Source organism: Poecilia formosa, unplaced genomic scaffold (assembly GCF_000485575.1).
Source record: "Poecilia formosa unplaced genomic scaffold, Poecilia_formosa-5.1.2 Scaffold175, whole genome shotgun sequence".
NCBI lineage: Eukaryota > Metazoa > Chordata > Actinopteri > Cyprinodontiformes > Poeciliidae > Poecilia > Poecilia formosa.
In genome coordinates, this window is record NW_006800114.1 from 815,122 (window position 1) to 836,752 (window position 21,631).

At 38.7% G+C, this 21,631-nt stretch overlaps 1 protein-coding gene across 3 annotated transcripts; it reads right to left on the minus strand.

Moving 5' to 3' along the window:
• Positions 1-10,292: 10,292 nt before the first annotated feature.
• Positions 10,293-18,585, minus strand: LOC103147181 (cordon-bleu protein-like 1). 3 transcript variants are annotated; one of them, XM_016678172.1, is made up of 10 exons: positions 18,444-18,585; positions 16,084-16,242; positions 15,739-15,940; positions 15,375-15,642; positions 14,837-14,878; positions 14,638-14,717; positions 14,368-14,562; positions 14,149-14,248; positions 11,280-12,251; positions 10,293-10,920 (listed from the first exon to the last, which is right to left on the minus strand). In XM_016678172.1, exons 2-10 carry the CDS (start codon positions 16,170-16,172, stop codon positions 10,913-10,915), a joined length of 1,956 nt encoding a protein of 651 aa, XP_016533658.1. In that variant the 5' UTR covers positions 16,173-16,242; positions 18,444-18,585; the 3' UTR covers positions 10,293-10,912. The 3 variants fall into 3 exon arrangements, with proteins under 3 accessions (XP_016533658.1, XP_016533657.1, XP_007565464.1); XM_016678171.1 differs by lacking the exon at positions 18,444-18,585 and adding an exon at positions 17,309-17,603; XM_007565402.2 differs by lacking the exon at positions 18,444-18,585 and adding an exon at positions 17,309-17,602 and having other exon boundaries at positions 15,393-15,642.
• Positions 18,586-21,631: the final 3,046 nt, after the last annotated feature.

Here is a 21,631-nt window from a genome sequence, read left to right on the forward strand (position 1 = left end):
ATTATTAAATTTGCTTCAAAGGCAAAAGACCCTGTAGAAAAGCTGGTTTAAGCAAGCTAACCATTTAATCCAGTTCATATGACGCCTCCTGAGGAATATGATGAAAAACTCTCGTTATCCTAGCATTTAGCTAATATTCAATAGGCATTTCGGCAACCTTTTCCCTTAACAAAGTATTAAAGAGAAGGCTTCTATCATAGATGTTGCTTTTACGCTTAATATGTTTTAATGAAGGATAAAACTTTGAACATACAGAGACACTTAGAGGTGGAAGACGAGCCTGCTTATTTTCACGACCGCCGAAGTTCAAGAAGCATGCAAAGCGTTAGCGGCAGATTCTTTCGTCGTCACAAATACTTTTCTTTGTCTAACCTTTCTTTAAGGTGAATCATTTTCAAATATGTAATTTTCTTGAAATTATTTTATCTTAATAAAACCTTGAATACAAGGGATATAAAAAAAAAACATGGGCGCGCGCGCACACACCGGTAAGTGTTAGGATATAGGATGAAGTCCACTGGAGGAATTTATCATTACTGAGCGAAGCCTGACGGTATGTGAGCTTTTAAAATTAATGACAGAAGCACTCTGACTTTTAGTCCGTCTAAAATTTTCATTAAATTTCATTATTCAGCTGTCTCTGTGGCCCTGAATTAATAAACTCCAGGTATCACACCATGAATTCATATTACGTTGGAGACAGAAAGAGTCAGTTATTCCGCTTCCCCCTCTCAACACACCTCCATCTTTACAATATCCGAAAAACATACAATTAAGAACGAGTTCAAAGCGCGTTCTTCAATGTAGAACTTTAGTTATTACCTTGAAAATAGACGATGAGGACAAAAAGTAGAGACTCTCTCACACACACACACACACACACGCACACGCACGCACACAGACGCACACACACAGCCAGGTGCTATTTTTGTAGTCTCTGAAATCAATGGCTCCAGCATGTATCACTCAATTGGCTGGGAAAACATCTCTTTTTTACTGACACTGACAAATGAAGGGCACACAAGAGAGAGATTTTCCTTCAAGCGCCTGAAAACATCTAATCTCTTAATGGCTCCTTTGCTAACTATTTCTCTCCCTATAATGTGATTTTATTTTTCGGCGACGAAAAAAGAAAAAAAAAGAAAAGAAAAATAAAAGGCGCCACGCCGATGCAGGGAGAGAGATGCCAGTGGCAATTACGAGTCGCGGCGGAGTTTAAGAGGAGGGAAAACAACGGAGGTTTCATCTTAAAGCTGGAAATTGTTTTGGAAAGGAAAGCGTTTAGGCCGAGCTAACTCCTCCTGGATGAAACAAAGCGTGTGGAACAGGACGGACTCGGACTCATGAATACAGATTTAACTCCCACCAAACTGCTTCTGACAGATGCGCGGAGACACTGTGCTTGTTTTTCCAACAACTACAGCTTTTTTCCCCTCAACATATAGCATCTGTTTTGTTAGAAGCTTTTTTTTTTTTTTTTTTTTTTTTTTTTTTTTTTTTTTACATATTGCGCCTTTTTTTGTGTGTGCCAGAATTCTAAAAGCTTCCTCAGATAATGTGGAACAATTTTGTGCTGGAAGTGCATTTGAGTCAGAATTGCAGACTCCAGGCCGCTGTTGCGTGGAGTTCATGTTTGTTTACCCTAAGTGTTTCGGCGCGCAGGTTAAAGCTCCCTTTAGGCGCCACAAAAGAACCGGAGCTGCACCTGTTAATGGCGCCGCCCCCGACGCGTCTTCTACGACGAAACTCGAGAGCTTTTACGGCGCTTTATCAGCATTTCTCTACAGAACAGCAAAAAAAAAAAAAAGAAAAGAAAAAAAAAAAGAAAAAGCAACTGTGCGTTAAAGACAAGAAAGGAACAGGTGTACCTCGTTTTTGTTGTAAAGGTGGACCGGAAATAAATAATAATAAAAAATAAAAAAAAAATGATGAGACTTGAGTTTCTGACCAGGAGTCCAAGTCAAGTCTGAAGTTCTTAGGGAATAAATCAAAGTTGAGGCAAAAGTTTGTGAGTCTCAAACTAGAGTCATGATCTCTGGTCTATAACACTTATTTACCCAAATCAAGGAGAGCAAAACACAACACACACACCTCAACTCAATCCCCCCCACCCCCCTCTCCACACCTGTTGCTGGTGACGGTCACTCTATAAATAAAAGGCTGTTATAGTTGTTTCACATAATTACAGTAAGCTATGGAAGCTGCTCCTTGATTTTGTGGCTGAAAATATTGTTTATGCTGTTTAAAATGTCTTCCACTTCCAGTATCCAATGTTCACTAGAAGTTTAAAGTTGATTTATTATGTTATTACCATTGTAGAACTTGATGAAAATGGTCTCAAAACGACAATATTATCGTTTATCGCAAAATCATCCAGAACAATTTGTCACGGTGATAAATTAGTGGGGTTTATTAAAAAGGGATTCTTAGCTTATTGTTTTGGAAATACACCTGCAGTAAACTATTTTGGGTCAGCTAAAATGTTTTCCTGGACTATTCGAGCTAAAATGATTAACACACTCGCCCATACGGTAAAAATAAAGTACTACATCTTTATTCCTGTAAAAAGGAAAGAAAAGAAAAAGTAATTTACTGTCCCTTTGTGTGATCTCTGATGGATTCATTCTGAGAGCTGTTCTCTATCTCCGCTAAACTCTACAATGATTATTTATGGATGCACCAATCTGGCTTTTACCAAATAAATAAATAAATAAATAAATAAATTCACATGGCAAACACAAACCATGCAAAGAATAAATGTGCGTCAATTAGCAGTGGAATCCAGCAGCAAATAACGGGAATCCAAGGACATCCCATGTATTTATCGAAGCATCTGTCCCTAACCTTTGCCAGATTTTTACAAAACTGAAACAAAACATACTCCGGAGAACTTTACTGCTTGGTGAAAAGAAGTTTTTTACTAATTCTGCATTTTGTAGTTTTTGTTAGAAATTATTTATCAAAGACTTGCAGTATTTGACCTGTTGATAAATGGAAGACGAATGATTTCAAACACCGACTGACTTGTTGTTGCGATACACTGCCAGGCAACAAGTATGGACTCTATTCAGAAAAGGTTCATAAACTGATTTCTAATTTCGTTTTTTCAGCAATTAGGAAAGAAAACACCTTAATTATACTTTTTTAAAAAACCCATATTCTCTAGCACTGCACCTCCCACAGTGTACGCTGAACTTAGTTGAGATAACTTTCTGTTTCTTAATTCCCAATGAGTTCTTGGCAGGTTTATGGAGATGCTTTGGGTTACTGTCATGATTCAAGTTCCAGATCAACTTTTTCAACTCTTTTACTTTTTTCACAGATGGTCTCGCATTCATTCATGGTGGATAATACGATGGTGAACTTGTCAACAAACCCTGACACTTCCAGAAGAACAGTTACCAGATTCTGTTACAGATCTTGTAATGATATAATATGGGTTTTAGAGACTTTTTTTTTGTAGCATATTGCAGTCTGCCTTCGTGGTGGACTAGCTTGGACAGCCGGCCTTGGGCATGAAGGCTACTTCTTCACTGCAAAAACACAAAATTTTACCAAGTAAGTTTGGTTTAGTTTCTATCTTTGTACACTTGGGATGGTGGTGAAACTATCTTACAAGTAACTTTTCAGCAAATATAGGAGTTTGTTTTAGGTAAATATTTCCTTAATAATGACAAAAAGATGTTAATTCCATTGGCAGATTATTTACCTTATAACAAGACATTTTCCCCAAATTAAACATGAAATAATCTGGCAGTGGAACAAGTCCTTTTTTTCATCAATATTAAGGATTTATTGACTCTAAACAAGCTCCTGCATCTTGCTGAAAAGTCACTTTTGAGTGAGTTTTGTCTTACTTCAGGTACACTGAGATATTTGCACTAGAAACTAGACCACACTTGGAAAGATTTTGTTTTGGCAGTGTTGACGATGTGCTCACCAAAAGTTGCATTTTCTTTATTCCTTTCTACAGAACAGTTTACAAGTTGTTGTTTTTTTCAGTTTTCATTCTTCTTTTATTGTTAAGTACCACATCTCTAAGCACAACACAGGTTTTTGAAATTTTACATGGTCAGCGTTTGACCAGTCAATCACCTGTAAGATCCAATTAATGACAAATTCACAGACTGTTGAATATTTTTTTTATATACATAAAATAACAAGCAAGGCAGATGGGTTTAAGTGTGATAATTAGGCTCTAAGCCTTTTCTATGCTGTATAATCCAAAATCTGGTCATAATCTTAGCAGCTTATGGATGTTAGAGAAGAAGCGGACAGCCAAGAAGACATCGGAGACAAATGTAACTAATTGTCACGTAACCTCGCGATGGGGGCTAAGAACGTGTCTAAATAATGGCAGCTAATTTGCCTTGTATTGTGCTTTCTTGATGGGTTTAAATTGAATGAGTCAGGATCCATTCTGCCGTAATGTGAAAGCCGGGGCACCGGTTCACACCAGAGACATTCAAGGTCGAGCTACTCCAAATGAAGGGGTGACTGGATGTGTGTGTGTGTGTGTGAAGGGGGAGGTTGACGAGATTTAAAGTAAGGAGGCTGAGTCAGTGGACAGCTGGGGTGCAGATTTGGCACCACATACATGTAACCTTGAATTATTGTTTTTTTTTTCTCTCCCTCTGCTTTGAAAGCTTTCCTGCAAGCCCTCCTCAAAAATAAATGCGTTTTTGTCACCCACATTAATGGCACAATCAGTCTGGAAAAAATTGCAGCCACAAATTATTCACTGTAATCCTCCATTTGAGGAGCCTAATGCCTCTAATTGGGCTTTTATGACTTACAAACTGTGTCTTCCACTCTCTTAGTTTCTTTTTTTTTTTTTCATTATTATTATTATATTTTTTTCCCCCTCCGGCGTTTGTTTTTCTTCCTTCCCGCCATGCTGCGGAGTGACATTGAGCCTCTCCCTGTCGGGGTGCTCTCTTGTCTCACTCCGCTGCACATTTTCGCTGTCCCCCCCTCGCCTCCTCCTCCAGACATGGAGCTTTTGACTGAATACATTATCCGAGCTGTTGTTCTGTTTGTTGTTGTTTTAGTATCCAAGAAAAGAGATGAATTATTAATGATGACAGACAAAAAAAATAAAGATTGTGTGTTTTTTTGTGTGTTTTTTTAAGGATTGGGGCAGATCCCATCACCAGGCTTTTAGATAATATTTAATAAGGCAGAAAACAAGCACTTTAGGATAACAGGAGAAGTTCTTTAAAATCTAAAACAAATATGTAACAACTTTCTTCATATTTTATTCATCTAGCCGTCCCGGGCCTGTACTTAAATGGTCCTGCTAAATCCAGTGTTGTCCCCACATCCGTCCCTGTAAGCCAAATCCCAACCAGGGATCAGTGTGCCCCCTTTTGGCTGCAAACCGGCATTGCACCCGACCTGTCCGGCTTCCCGGCGAGTTCTCAGTGAGATTAATGATTTCAGGAGTCGGCCACAGAGTGATTAGAATCAAAGATACAACGCGCTGGTGGCACATCAGAGTGGAAAGAGGTTTGTGGGGGCTGGGGAGGGATACTGTTTTGCATTCGAGTGCTCATTTGTTTTATTGTACAGAATAAGAGGGCAGGGGCTTCTGTTTTGATCAAAGGAGGAGCTGCCGGTGACAAATTAACTGCCATGATTGTGTCAGTTTGTCACTGCGTAGAAGAGGAGACACGGAGCCATTTATCAGAGAGGAAAGCTGTGTTTACCCCCCTCTCCTCCTCTCTGAGGAGTCAGTGATAAGGGATGTATGAGGAAAAATGACGGAGCGATAAGGCTTTTTCACCAGAACAACACGGGCTGACCCACAGATGTGCAGCCGTCAAACTCACGGTCCAAACTGACACGACTGGCAGGTACAACTGGAATTTGATTTCCAGTGCATAGCCAAAACATTCATACCCCTTATTTGGACTCTATATAGACCAAATAGTTCATATTCAGGGAACATTTTTGATCTGAAAAGTGTGGCAAATCAGAGGAGTTTTGTTAATTCCTCTTTGTAAAAATGTCTCAACTTCAATCAGTCAACGGGGCTTTCAGACCTTATCATGGATTTTCATTTGGTTTTAGGTTTGGACTTTTGGGATCCCCACAGCATAATGCTGCCACTACCTTATTCCAGTGATTCCAGTTGTGAGCTCAGGACAAAATAAACATAGTTGGCTTAAAACTAGACCTGATTCTGCAGGCTAGACTACAGTTAAATATCAATAAATTTGTTTCTGTTTTAATTATTTTTGATTCAGTTTCAAACAAACAAGATGGCACCTGTTTCAATATAAAATTAAAGAACAAATATGGATTCCTAAAAGAAAATAATATAAAATATAAATAATACTTTTTCAACTCTCCAAGCAAAGAAAAAAAATGCAAATATGTTTAAAAGTGTAAATATGTTTAAGTATAAATTTGCAATTTCTCCTTCACTTTTTGAAGTTAATTCTAAATAATTTTGGCCCACTTACTTCCACCAATCCCTGCCTGTATTACTGAATTTTAAAGCCTAGCTTTATCCATAATATTGTCAATTCCTGCTTCTCTGTTTTACGGCACTAAAATAAGGTGTAAATATAAAAACTAAAAGATTTCTGAAGGCAGTTGATTGTACTGAATTTTATTCAGGGCTACAACTCCATACTACATTTTAGATTTTTAATCTATAAAAACAAAAAAAGGAGCCATGTAGCATTAAATAATAATTTGAAGTTGTAACAACACAAATTGGAAAAACTAAAGATGTATGAATACCTATTGCAAGGCGCTGCAGATCCAGTTTCACAAACTATTTGATTTCTGCTTAACGCCACGCTGCTCCGTTTCCATTTTCCCTGCCTGCTTTATATATTTTTTGTTTTTTTCTTATCGTACACATAGTGCCTCCTTTAAGCGCTTTCCCCCTCATCTGGGGGTAAAAAAAGAAGAAGAAGAAAAAAAAAAACAAGAAACGAAGCCTGCCTGTTTGGAGTTTACGGGATCAGAGAAGAGGTAAATATCATTTCCATAACATTTGAACCAGTTAACCACCAGCACAATACGGAGAAACACTACTGTAAGCGCCTGACAATGCCAATGAGCCTGGAACTCTGTGATTTGCCGCTCCGCCAAAGAGGAGGGAAGCAAGCGAAAACATGGAGGAGGTGAGAGGTCAACTGCGCTCTCCCTGCATCACTTTCCAAGCAGCCCCTCAAGCGCTGGTGATGTTTTAGGCAACAGTGCCTCAATTTGGGGGGAGGCCTGATGGATGCCGTTCCCAAGGTGAATGAAAAGAATAGCATTAAGCTGCACCACACTGCCTGGGGAGAGCTCCACTGCTTTGGGTGATTCATCTATTGATTATTTCTACCCAGGCATGGAAGGTGCCATGTAAACACACATATATTAGCAGTCTGCGAATTGCACATGTGCGCCCCGGACACACATCAGACATGGTGGATCTAGCGAAGCTCGCCTCGGGCCTGGTTGCTGTTTTATAATCAGATTCCGACTCCTAGCAGCTCGTGGGCATTCTCAAACCACAAGCCAGATACATCAGATGGAGAACTAAATAGAGATGAATGAAAAAGATGAAGGAATAAATAAATGCTAAATGTGCATTACCTCCACTTGTGTGGGCCGGCTATTATGGTATTGATTTAAGTTTGAGTTTTTTGGAGTGTACTCACAGTGCAGTGTGTGAGTCAAATCAGATTTTCTTTTTTTTATTATTTTTTATTTTTTTACTAAAATAACCTCTAAACTTTTACAACAGAAAATCTTTTCAATTTAGAGAAAGTTTGTGGAGTTTCCTTCATCGAGCTTAAATAAGTTGGTTTCACTGTTTTGACATCTTCCTGTCCATGAAAACACGAGATTCCGGTGCAGCGTGGCACCAATCAGTCGCCCAGCGATTGCAACCATACAATCTTCCTTTAATTCACTTTGACCAATTACGGAATTTTCAAAAACTTAAAAAAATGTAAAACTCCCAGCATATGCTGAGTTTTTTTTTCTTTGCTCATGTTTTCCAAGGTTCTGAAAACCCAGTTTAATTTGGATGCTCTTGACATTTGTGTATCAAAATCTTCTGTGACTGGTTCAGATCCGTCTTGGCAGACTGAAAGGAACAAAACCCACGTGAGGTTCCTCAAGGCTGCATTCTCGGGACTCATTAAATTTCACATATTTCTGTATGACCACATTCTATTAGTCACTGATTCAGTGTGTCAATATCACTGTGGGGTTGGATCAGAATTTTCTCCAAATGAATGATGAAAACACTCAGCTAGACTCAACTGTAATGATTAATTATCTTAAATGTCTTAAGCTTGTTTTTCATGGTGTGAATTTGGTGCTGCTGATATTTTTTTCTTTATTTTATCCTTGGAAGACCCAAAAATTAGGGGGGGACAATTCAACCTTGCCGATAGTTTTATTGAAATACTTCGGAGATGAAAACATTTTTTCAGAGATTTTTGTTGTTTTTGTGAGGTTTTATGAAAATGTAATATTAAATATGTTCTAGACGATGTTAGGGTCACCCAAAAGAATTTGAAGGGGCAGTTTCTTTCTTTCTGAATATTCTGGTAGAGTGAATCACAGAGATATTCACGGAGCTCTTGCTTAACTAAGCAAGAGCTCAGTCAGTAAATTGAAGACAATCCCTTTCACCCTGTAAGACCTAGCTTCATAATATTACATCAATTATTGACTTTTTTTTTTTATTCAAACTTGCATATTAAATCAATTATTTACTGAACAATAGGGTTTAATATGCAAGTTTGAATTAAAAAAAAAAAGTCAATAATTGATGTAATATTATGAAGCTAGGTCTTACAGGGTGAAAGGGATTGTCTTCAATTTTTTTATTTCAAATAAGCATCTTACTGAGTTTTTTTTTCTGTCCAAATCTTTCTATTTTAATTTTCACTGCCTCCTTTCTGCTGCTGAACAGCAGTGTGCAGTAACAGGTGGGAAAAGGGTTGCGGTCACGTTCTAGCTGACATTTGACATTTCACCGAAGGGAATCTAATCTATCAGAACTGTCATCTGAAACTCTTTAAAAACCTTGTTCCTCTACATTGGTAGTCCACCCATACACTGCAAAAACACAAAATCTTCAGTATTTTTGGTCTAGTTTCTAGTGCAAATATCTTACTAAACTTGAAATAAGACAAAACTGACTTACAAGTAACTTTAAAGCAAGAAATAGGAGCTTATGTTATAGTAAAATAATTTCACTTATCACAAGACATTTTCCCCATATAAGTGAAAGACAAAACTTGCGAGTTTTGTCTTATTTCAAGTGAACATTACATTACATTTGCACTGGAACCTACACAAAAAATACTTTGTGAGATTTTGTGTTTTTGCACCTGATATTAATCCAATTTCTTAAATAGGCTCTTAGTATTGCTCATCAATTAGCACCATTACTGTAATTCTCCATGACAGGGTAGCATTAAATGTTCTCCTGCATTACAGACCTGGCTTTCTTGTGTCTGTGTGATCAGGGATGGTTGTGCTCATGTTGGGATTCAACCTTTTCGTGCATAAAACGATAATGCCAAAGTTGTCAGCTACGCTGGACGTCATAATTCTGAGCTGGAAAGTCGAAACTTTTTCACATTTTTAGACCAAGACACAAGTATAAAGAGGCTCCAGAGGCCACGCTATGTATATTTACACACATATCTTAAATAAAAGGCTCGGTGTGGCATTCTTCCTCAGGGGCCATGATGGCATTCTTCATGACAATGGCAGTGCAACACAACTGTGCCCTTGAGGGCCAGGCGCCCCCTCTGGGGGGAGCACTTCAGAAACACGACAGGGTCAATGGTCACCTCCCATCATCCTCTAGCAACCCGCCCTCCTCTCTCTCTCTCTCTCTGTGCCTTCAGATAGAGCAAGGAGAGAGAAAGAGGGAGTCTTGAAGCGAGCCCACTCAGTCCAGGCCTGGCAAACTGGGAGCTTTAGCCACAGGCGGTTCTGGCTGGGTCTCCAGCTCACACAGCTCCCCGCTGTTCCTCCAAGGCCACGGCTGGATCAATACATATAGTAGCGCGGATTCTTTTGGCACCCAAGTATAGCTGCGCAGCATTGCCCCAAGGTACGGGTCCGCTGAAGACAACAGCAAGTGCATGTGAGCAAAGTGGACTGAGTTTACTCACAAGGGCGATGAAATGCTTGGCATAAAACTGATGCTTCCAACAAGAATGTTGGAGTTTTTTTTTTTTTATTTATATATATTTTTTTACCTTCCCCCCCTTATTTTGTTTGCTTGGAATGATCAAAAATGCAATAATACATGCAGCTTTTTGTTGGGCTCTTTTTATTCTAGGCGTGTCCCTGAAACGGACGTTGCTTTCATGGCTACTCGGTAAACACAATTAAACAAATATTTTTGGTTAAAATTGCAATAAAATTGTGTGGTGTATTTTCAGGGATAAATCCACTAGAATGGATTTTATGACAATCTTACAAAAAAAAAAAAAAAGAAAAAAAAGATGCTGTTTGGATTTTAGATTTGCAAGCAACACTCTTCTGCCACCTGCTGGCTGCAAACCAAACCACCCTAAAAAAATATTTCTCAAAAATATGTACTATTAATACAGGTTACTTATTCTTTGTTATAAATAAACAACAAAAAGCTTTCAAATCAGCATTACATCCACTTTGGCACATGTTGACCGAAAAGAAAAGAAAAATTATATATATCTCCATCCATCAGTAACTCTAACCTATACATTTGGCATTCTCCAGAGCAAAGCATTTCTTTTTAAACACATGAACATTAAATGAAAACTGAAAAGAGAAAAAGCAGCATAGCTTATGGAAAACTATGAGCTGGTCTAGGTCAGGTCAAACCCTAAACTCGGTGTCTTTAGTCCGTCCTGAAAACTGAACCTCATATGCAGCTGGACACAGACGCAGGTCAGGCACCTAAAGAAAAAAAAAACTTGTTTAAGAAGCAGAGTGTTAACCAACAGGTAATACTGCAGTGCCTTGCAAAAGTATTGATACCGGTCATCATTTCCACTTTGTCACATTACACAAACTTCAAATGTGTTTTATTCTGTTTTGACCAAATTTAATTGAGATTCTGCAACAACTGAAGACCAGAGATGATCTACACCCAATCTGAGTGGATGATTTAGAACAAAACAAAGGGCAAAAATGTCCATTTCACAGGTACTCAGTGTTTATTTATAAGAAACAAACTAGACAAAATGATTGAAGTTTTTTTTATATTGAAAAAGGGTATTAATATTTTTGCAAGGCACTGAAAGATAGGAACTTACCATACTGATACGAAGACCTGGAATGCGATGGAAGGGTGCCGTTTGGACCGCCGGAGGCTTGAGGGCCTGAGCCCACACCCAGGTCCAATCTCTGCAGGCGGGCCCTCTGCACGGCCAGGGCTACTGCCTGGGCAAATCTGGACGGCGTTACAGTCGTCTGGTCAGATACGGTGGAGGAAACGTTGTTGTGAGCTATGCTAAATGCATTTGTGTGCCCATTCAAGATGGGACTAGCTTGGGAATCTTCTTTCTCCACAGTTTCCATGTCCTCTGTGAAAACAACAGGTGGAGGAGGGGGAGGGAAGACAGCTTCCTCATCTTCTTCATGTGAAACATCCTCTTCAACCTTTTCATCAATGCATGAACTACATGGAACCATGCCTGCATTAGGACTCAGACCAAACTCGCTCTGATTTTCTGAGTTATCATTGGCCGTTTCACCATCACAATCATCTACTGGCGCAGGTGTAACTTCTGGTTCTTCCTCTTCCTTCCGTTTCTCTGTTGTTTCTTTGTCATCAATTACAGGTAATTCAGAGCGGTCCTGAGTGTCGTGCATCATCTCTTGATCAGAGGAAGCCGGTTTCTTTAGGGGCACGACTTTAAAGGTAGTCCATCCAGTCCTCTGATCTGGCTCCGTCCACTCGCTCTCAGTCGGGAGGTTAGATCTGAAAACAGACTCACGCTCTGCACAGGGGTCTCTGTCATCCAGACACTTTGAAGTCGTAGACACGCAGGATGTCACGTTGAAGTTTGGGAAGGCGGCGGAGTTTCTCAAACGCCTCACCAGCGTCCCTTTGGAGACCGAGGATGTGAGGACTTTAGCGAGAGCCGATCGGGCATCAGATATGTCTCTCCCTCGAAACGAAGGGCGATACGAGTCGGGCGCTTCATGAAGACGAGTCAGTGAGGGGTTTGAAGAGGACAAGGAATCATCAGTCTCTTTCAGCTCTTCCAGAGTCTTCAGGGACTCTTTGAATGATAGGAAATATGGGAGAAATCAACAATTTATTAAAAAAAGAAAGAAAGAACACTTTCCTCTCTTCTAAAGTGGACTTCCAGTGAAAAATAATTATCTTTGTATTGCCTTAGAAGGTTCTCAGTAAGCTCTCTTCAAGTCGTTTACAGGTTAGAAACAGAAAACACTTATCTGAAGAATTTTATTGAAATATGAGCTCTTCTCGAAAAGGGAAACAATAAAATTGGAAGAAAAAAATTTAGCCAGTTTGGGTGAAATTGTTTCCATGAAGCACTTCATAATTCAGATACTTGTGGTGTAAATAGCATTGCCTTTTTTTTTGTACTGCCGTCGCATCTTGGATTTTTTTATGACCTAAATGGAGTCCAGTGTGTCTTTTAAACTTTTAGGCATTTACGGAAAAGTATCAAAAAAAAAAAAAATAGACAATATTGGGAAAAAATCTTAAGAAAAAAAACTACAAAATTATGCACAACTTCGTGATGATCTATTTTAAAAACCCTGAACTTCCATCCCTATTTTTTTTCCAGTTTTGCTTGCTGCCACAGTAAGTCATTATTTTAGCAATTAATTTTGAAATGAAATCTAAAAAAAATGCAGCGGAGGAGAAATGCTTGTCGATTCGACAGCTTGTGAAAAATTAAAAACAAAGGCATTCGTGTTATCTCAAGAACTGAAATTCTGTTTACTTTTATTTTGAAAGCGAAAAATTTAATTTAAAAAAAAATTACAAAAAAACCCCCCACTTTTAATCAAGAACAAAACATAAAAACGACTTGTAGGTTGACAGAAGTAAATATATACTATATCAAGAAATAGAATAAAACAGAACATTTATCATTTTTGAAATAATGCTCCCATAGTTTGTCAAATTTGTTGATTAAGAGGCACCATGATGCGTTTTGTAAAATCCCACCCGTAATGAAAGTTATATATAAAAAAAAAAAAAAAAAAAAGATCAGATATGTTCAGGACAAAAAGTTTGAAAACAGATTTATGATGTAAAGGCAATGTCCATGAAAGCCAGACGGATGGGAAGAAGGAAGAAGCCAATGCAGGAAGTAGACGGAGAGAGCAAGAGGGGGTGGTGGAAGGAGAAGAGGAAGAGCAGATCCCTCAATCACTCCCTTCAGGGAACAGAGTCTGCAGCAGGAAGGAGAAAGAGCTCAGCTTCAGTCTGAAAGGTTTCCACAAAGACGCTCATAAACCTCCAACAAACAGCAGCAAATGACCAGCAAATCCATCAACAGAGAGGGAGTTCTAGATTACGGGAGGCCTCCAATGGAGGATGTTTGCTGACCGTCAAATCTTGGCTGGGAGTCGCTTTTTCCAGACTTACATCAACACCAGCTCAGCAAAGCGACACGTTGGCTCAACACACAAACAAAGCTGGAGTTGCAAGCAATTAGGTCTTTAATTGGAGCACTCAGAAAAAACGGCACGATCAAATGTTGCTCATGTAAACTACAACCTCCTGTGTCTAAAAGCGAATCAATAAGAGGGAGCAATGCAGCCAGAGGGGAAGCAGTAGGGAAACAGCAGGCAGATTAATACAGAGGGAATGAAAGCGTGGACAATAGAGGGATTTATCTCCAAACAGGCAGGAACCAATACGCTCTATGAACAAGGGTCACTTTAATTGCCCTAAACGGGGGTTAAACTGTTTCAGCACTGATAAAAAGCTACGGATTTAGCTGCTAAATCTTCCATTTGATGCCATTTGCAGTGACATTTTAATCTTGATTTAATGTGACCTCTTTTGGCATTGAGTGACGCTGTGACGATTTGGGGGGGAAAATCAGTTATCCAGAGAATTTCTTTTTAAATGCTGTAAAAGCGGTATTTATTGGTAAACACCAAGGGGCAAAATAGACAACTGGACAATCTTACCTTCCACATCAGTTTCCTCTCTCTGCTCATATTGTGCGTTTGCACAGGGAGGGGGAGGAGCCCTCCTCTTTGTACTCCTTAAAGTAGATTCTCCAGATGACTATGGAAGACATTTTTTGCACAGTGGATTTTTGTTTGCCTGAATTCATTTCAAGGTACAATAAAAATGTTTTGGAGTTGTTAAAACAAGAGGAAGAGAACGGATATCTCCTGGTATACCTGTGCTCCTTGGATACAGCAGGTGCTCAGGTTGCTAGGGACACTGTGGGACACGGCAACAGGGGGCTGCGGCGCTGGGCGCTTTTTGGGCGTGTCGGCTGGCAGGGTGTTGGTTGACGAAACGCTCTCCGAATTCCCACGGACTCTTACTTGCTTCCCCAGGCGAGGAGACGTAGGAGCACTCACCGATCCGTTCTACCAAAAAGTAAAATGTAAGCTTGTAAAAATAAAACATTCTCAATCAAGCTCCAGCAAATGCAAAAAGCATACCGTTTCATTTTTCTTCTTCCGTCTTCTGAAAAAGCTAAAGAAGCCTCTTTTCCTTTGTTTCCTTTCCTTCCTTTGCAAGTCTAAGAAATACCAACATTAGTAGAGAAAAGGCTGGCATGTTACACACTAAATAATTAGCGGTAGTGCATGTTAAATCATGACATGCATCTGTGTGTGTGTGTGTGTGTGTGCGTGCTACCTTGTGACGGAGTTGGTGAGATGATCTCTGTTGGTGTGCCAGCTGTTAAAACAAGGAAACAGGAAAATCTTTTCAGGTTTTATTTTTCTACGAAACAGAAAGATGTGCTTTTCATTCAGAAACTCCTGGCTATTTTTAATTTCCTTCTCACGGATTCTAGTTTCCATAAGTCAACCTATAGTACAAGTTGGTAAACAAAACATATTTGTTAAAACTAACACCATGTTGTGACAGTTTCATATGAGGCAGAAAATCTGTGAAAATATGGAGCTTTTCCGCCTCCTCTCTGTGCTACTCTGAAGAAATACAGTGATCCCGACAAAAAAACAATCAATCAGAGTCAGGAGGAGGGTCTTGGCGCTGTCAACCAACCTCGTGAATGCGCTAATAAATGTGCTAATGGTGGAGAACCACTCACCATTACAGAAAAAAAAATATATATTTTTTCCCCATCCATGGAGAAGTACAAGACAATAAACACCTTATATCTTAAATAAAAGCCAAAAGAGGGTCTCTGTGTGTCTGCTATTCAACATACCTCCTCCAGCTGACTTACTTTGGCAGTCTGTGGAGTCCTGAGCTGCTGTGTCTTTAGCAAACACCTCCCTCAATCCGTGGTCGTTCAAGGTCTTGGTCAAATCCAGCGCCTCTTTGGACTGCAGGTCTCTCAGTAAGACGGTCGTCTCCACGTTAAACTCACACTTGTCGCAGACTGCCGGCAGAACCGTCTCCAGCGGCAGCCTGGGATTCACCCGCAACACTGTCTTGTGGGACTTATTGTAGTTGATCAGTAAACGTACGGTTGCCTGAAATGTAAAAAAAAAAACAACAACAAAAAACATTTAAAAAAAATACATTTTGCTTCTACGCCCTCACCCCGCCTTGCTTTTAATAATTCTTACTTCGGGCATGTACGGCTTCTTTGTTTTTTCTTCAGTCCCTTTAGGCTTCAACAAAATCTTCTCGGCTTCTAACAAGCCGATAGGAGAGTTTGGCTTGAAGCTGATGTTGTTCTTGTTAGGCGACAGGAACTCAACAGTGTAATCAGAAGGATTGAGATGGTAATTTGCACACAGTGTCACCAGTAAGTCCATCACTGGTTTACTGAAGAGAAAAAAAAAATCATTAGGTGTTCTCACTCTACTTAAGATGCAGTTGTGATGTGTGTTGTAGCACATAAAGGTTTTACAGATTCCAGCAGACGCAGTTTGTTAAAAAAAAAAAAAAAAAAAAGCGATAAAGCTCACCTTCCATGCACTGTAATGTTCTTTTCAATCCCCGCTGGGAGAATGACGCACAGCGAGTGTTCCCTTTCTAGCGGATTTATTTCTTCCATCTCAGGGGACAGTCAGAGCACTCAGGGTCCACTGGGAATCGGAGACTGCATCCAGTATCAGGTTTATCTCCTGAAACACAAATTGTACACCTAATAAAAAGCAGTTCATAAACAGGATGTAAGATTTGCAAAAGGATTTCAAGAACTTTAATATATAGCAAAATGCATAATGGAAAATACAGTTTCTGTCTCAAGGGATTTTATTTTACAAAAATACCTTCATTACTGTTGCATGAAATGTGAAGAGCAGCTTTTTTTATTTTAAAATAAATGTTTAAAGTTGACTGAACGTAATTTTTAATATATTACTAATATGATTAGATATGAATAAAATGGGTATAGATTGTAAAACTAAAATTTGGTAGAAAAATACATTTAGAAAATTTGGGGAGAAAAATAAAAGTTCATAAAAGATTTAACAGAACATTGAAATTTATTAAAATAGATTTTTTTAGAGGGAAAGGTGTGAGGTCAATAAAATATGGAAAAATATTTAATTGTGGGAAAATATTTCAAAACACAATTCATGTATTTACTTTAAATATTTCATACTCAAGAGTTGCAGCATGTTTATTTCATGTTGCAGGTCTTCAGTTAAACTGACCTGCTGGTTCAGATGTCCACTTGACAAACTAAGGTGACAGATTAAATTATTTCAAGATAGACTATAGTACATGAAATGTAAAGCAATTTAAAAAACTGAGATATATTAAATTATGTTTTACATAAAATGTGTTTCAAGAATGAGTCCCAAAATTATTTATATAGCTATTTAAGAAACTTAGACATGTTTTATATTTATATATTTATCATTTTATTTCAATAATAAAAGCAAATTATTTATGCAGTGTAGTGTGGCACCTTTGGCCCAAGACACAAATCAAGTAGAACCCCATAAAATCTTGGATCGGCCCTGTCTTCACTTAAAAAGTAGCAACGCAGCTGTTTCAAGTACAACAAAGCAACTCCTTTACTTAGCTTATCAAATTCAAGTCAAAATAAAATACTGAAAAATATGTCACTTTTCTACTTCAGCCTTGTAAAGTTCCTCAAAAGTTAAAGAAGCAAAGGTAGACCTCAGTTGAAACCACAGCTGCTAACTCAAGCGTTTCCCAGGGAATGACGGAGCAACTTACCGTCGGCTGCCTTGCTAAGTTTTACTTCGTCACTCTTCGTCCTTGCTAGTCGTTTTTTAATAGCTCTCTGTGCTCGGCTTAAACTCAGTTTAGTGCAGTTCGGCCTCGTCAACCAGTTCGGTTAAACCCAACAGTCCGTCTCACTGGGTTTTCCAAGATTTACATCAGTTCAGTGGCGCGTGCCAGCTAAACAGCTGTGTGTCAACTCGTCAGCACGCGCCTGTTTCATGCCCGCCCCCCTTTTCTCCCAGCGCGGTGGTACGCGCTCACACACGACCACCCACCACCGCTTATTTTTACCTACAGCTGCTTTTGTTGTCTACATAGCCGATATTACAAAGAACATCTATTTAATTTATAATGTAGCTTGTATCAGGTGCGGTCCTTACAGCAACGGCGTACTTCCCCTTAGCCCCTCCCTTAGAAATCTATCTATTTCTGAATCTGTGGAGTGGTGACTTGCTTTCTCCTTTAGATATTATCAAGACATCTTCTAATTTTGTCAGCGACATTTTGCATGACAACCACAAACATCAATTTATAGAGAGGATTTTCTGTGACACACCAACACAAAATAGCACTTAATTGTGAAAAAGAAGGAAAATAAGTAGTTTTTAAATTATATTTTTACATACAAAATTTTGAATTGGATGGTTCCCAACTCTGACCAACTTCCTTATGCCTAATGAGGAAAAGCATCCCCACAGCATTATCCTACCACCACCATGCTCCACCTTTGTGATGATCTGTTAGTTTTGCACAAAGACCAAAAGGTTCGCAATTGCGCTCTTGGTCAGTCACATAAAGCTTCATTAAAAATACTGAAGACTGAAGTTGTAATATAAAAAAAATATGAAAAAGTTTTTTAAACGATATGAATATGAATAGATAAAGGATTAAACAGAAAAGTGCTGTTTTTATATATGTAAAAGAGGGTACTAACTTAAGAAGTAAAATATTTTATAATACCAATATCATCAGCTAAACTCTTGTAAACATGGCTAGCTTCCCTGTAATGCTAGCTTCTAAATAAGCTTACTTTGTTTCTTGAAGCAGAGGGATTAGAGCTGCGGGAAGACATGCTGTCACATTCAGAAACTCTTCTAATAAATCCATCTGTACGCTGTTCACTAACCTGTGTCCGCCGATTGGTCTCATTCTCCTTCAGCTGTCTCTTCTGCTTTGTGAAGTGACAGAAGGAGTTGGTCCAGGGAGACGGAGAAATTTCTATTCCCTTCTAATCCCCGTTTAGCAGTCTAAGGCTACCACACCTATGAGGCCCTGCCCAGTCACATGACAGCACTTTGCATGTCTGTGTTTGTGTGTGCTGCATACCTGATTAGTGGAGAGTGAGATCCATCTGCTCCTGGTGACCCCTTAAAGCAAAGCTTCATTATACTCTTAAAAATGCAATTGAATGAAATTTGAAAAATGTAACAAATCAAGTGGTGGCAACATCATGATGTGGGGACCACAGGAGAACAGTAGCTAATCAGCTGTGAAGGGAAATATTTAAGGTAAACTTAGGGACGTAATGATAATGAAAATGTTCAAGAAAATCGAACACGGTCTGGTTGAATAGAAAAAAATAAATAAAAGGGAGTCACACAGCTGTGGGACATAAGCACAAAGTGGTCTTCATCTGAGAACATGTGAGTATCTAAGTAGCTGTTTTAATAATCAATCAAGCCTGGGGAACACATGTCCACACCTGCTGTAATCTCGTAATGTCATGATGAAGTCTGTCACTGGGGACTCGGTGGGTTTCTACGGGGGCTGGCTGCGGTAAACAGATCACTGTGTGACTGTCTGGTATAACGAGCTTCCTTTGATGACTGTGAAATAATCAGAAAGCCTGTTTCGTCACCATCCAGAATGTTTCCATGTGTCACGGCTGAATCTGTTGTTTCTTGGAAGGAACAACTCCATAGCAAATAGATAATGCACACAGACCCACGTCAGAAAATGGTGGAATGCAGCTTTATTCATCCCTTTTTCTCAAATCCTCCTAAATAAACATAAGATATTAAAAAGGCCCGAGGCCTTTTTAATATCGCTGCATTTCGCTGCAGTGCAGCATTCCTCCACAATCAAGATTTTCTTTAACTATTAGGTTGTAAAACTATTTTTTTTAGTGATGTACACATTAGGATTTTCTAAACATTTGTGTTTGTTCACATTTACTCCAATTTAAGCAGCTCAAATGTTCACACACATAAAGCAGCAGGGCAACGGGGATGAAGGCATGTGAAGTACAAGCCACTTTTAGCGAGAGTTTGAACAAGGCTTCAAAATTTCTCCCTCTGCTGCTAATTAAACAGACTGCAAATTCACAAAGAGCTGTGAAATACGACGATCAAGGAAAACATGACATAATGTTTTGGGGGTGGGTTTTAGAGGATGTTTGCATTGACTAATTTTACAACCCTGCATATATCTGATAGTATATTTCTAAGCGACTTAACTCAGTTGGGCATGGAGCATGAACACTGGAATTACAAATGTGTTCCTTGTAGATTTGATATGTTACCTTGAAGCTTTGTGTGTATATGACTATATGAACATCCAACATAAAGATTTATCACATGCCATAATTTGATAGCTTCAAGTTCTCTGTATAGCTGTAAAAACACAAAGTAATACCTCAGAAATATGATGTTTTGTAGACTTTGAGTATATCTACTTTCTCCCATCTTACATCTTAATGACTGCTGTAAGGGTGTACCCATGACTCTATAGAGTAGCATGGCAGCAAACTTGAGTTACGTTCTGTAAAATTCTAAGGTTACAAAACACTAACTGAAATGCATTCATCAAGCCTGATTATAAGGGTGTGTTCATATGAGGTGTCAAATATGTTCTCATACTGAAGTGAAACTCCTTTCACCCATGTGAAAAGGACGTGGTTCACTGAGCACAAGGGTGTGTGTCCACCCTGAGAATGATGCTTTCCTGTTTCTACAACAGAGGTTTTGTTCAACTGACAATATTTGAATGTTTTTTTTTAGATTATTATTATTATTATTATTATTATTATTGTAGGCACAATACTTTATGCATAACCTCAGCTGTACAGTTATGTGCAAAGATGGCAGTGCTTTTCTCAATCCAAGCGTGCAATGCAGATGCCAGATGTAACTTTGCAAACCTAAGACCTGCTGCCAAATTCTGAAAAACATTCATTGTAACTGTACTTCAATATTGGGAGGAAATAAAAATTTGTGGTTTTAATTTGAACTTTACAGTACATACAACGTTTTTAAGAGGTTTCCACAGTACCCATCGTCATACAGCAAAAGTGAAGCTACTTTTTCACACTTCTGCATTCTGTTTTCAGGTTTGTTTGTTTTTTAAGATAGATCTTTTTATTATGTCTTTGAGCACAGCGTGGAGTATTGGATTTCTCATATTTTGAAAGTGGCCATATTGACTTCTCTGACTGATAGGCAGAAACAATTGCTTCAGAAACAATGGCGTACACTCTTGGAGTGTCTGTCTAGATATTTTTTTTTCTACTCTTACAGTCTTTCTCAGTCTAGAATAATGGACTTCAATTTGTCTGGAATTTGTCTTTTATCCAACAACAATTTCTTCTCATAGGTCATGCTGATGTCCTCCCACTTGGCACTGTTTTAATAAAAACCTTTCTGGACCAGACAAATGCATAAATACTTCTTAAACTGTGCATAGTAGGGACTAAAGGACTTTAGATAATTTGGAAATAGCTGGTAGACTGTAGAGTGGCGTTGCTTTTTAATGCATTGGTTAATATAAAACATGTAGAGAATCGTGTGTTCGTCAGTTTCAGACTGATTTGAAACTCTTCCAATATGTGTGTTAATACATAAAACAAAATCTGTTTTCCAGATACATAATTGTATATATTTTTGTTCACGTCATTGTTTTCTAAAGACATAACTTCCTTTACAAAGGCCATTTTTTCTTTCTGCTACAACATTGACTAAACTTCCCATATTTCTTATGTAACATAGGTTGTGTAATTCCACAAATTATCCGCCAGGTGGCGGTGTTTCTCCAGAAAAGATGAACAGAGTGAAACGCCTAGTTCGTTGAACACGTGGTCTGTGGACGCTAAGGTGGTCGCCACGTGAGGTTGCACGTGTCTGAAAACCTAAACAAGTATCGAAAACGTTACTTAACCATTGTGAATTATGATGATCAGAAAAAAAACCCCAGCATTGATACGTCATTAGTCATATGTTGTTTTTTTATATATATGGACAAAGAACTATGAGTGAAAAGAAAGCAAAATAAAAAAATACTTGTTAACAAAACATAAATAATAATAATAATAATAATAAT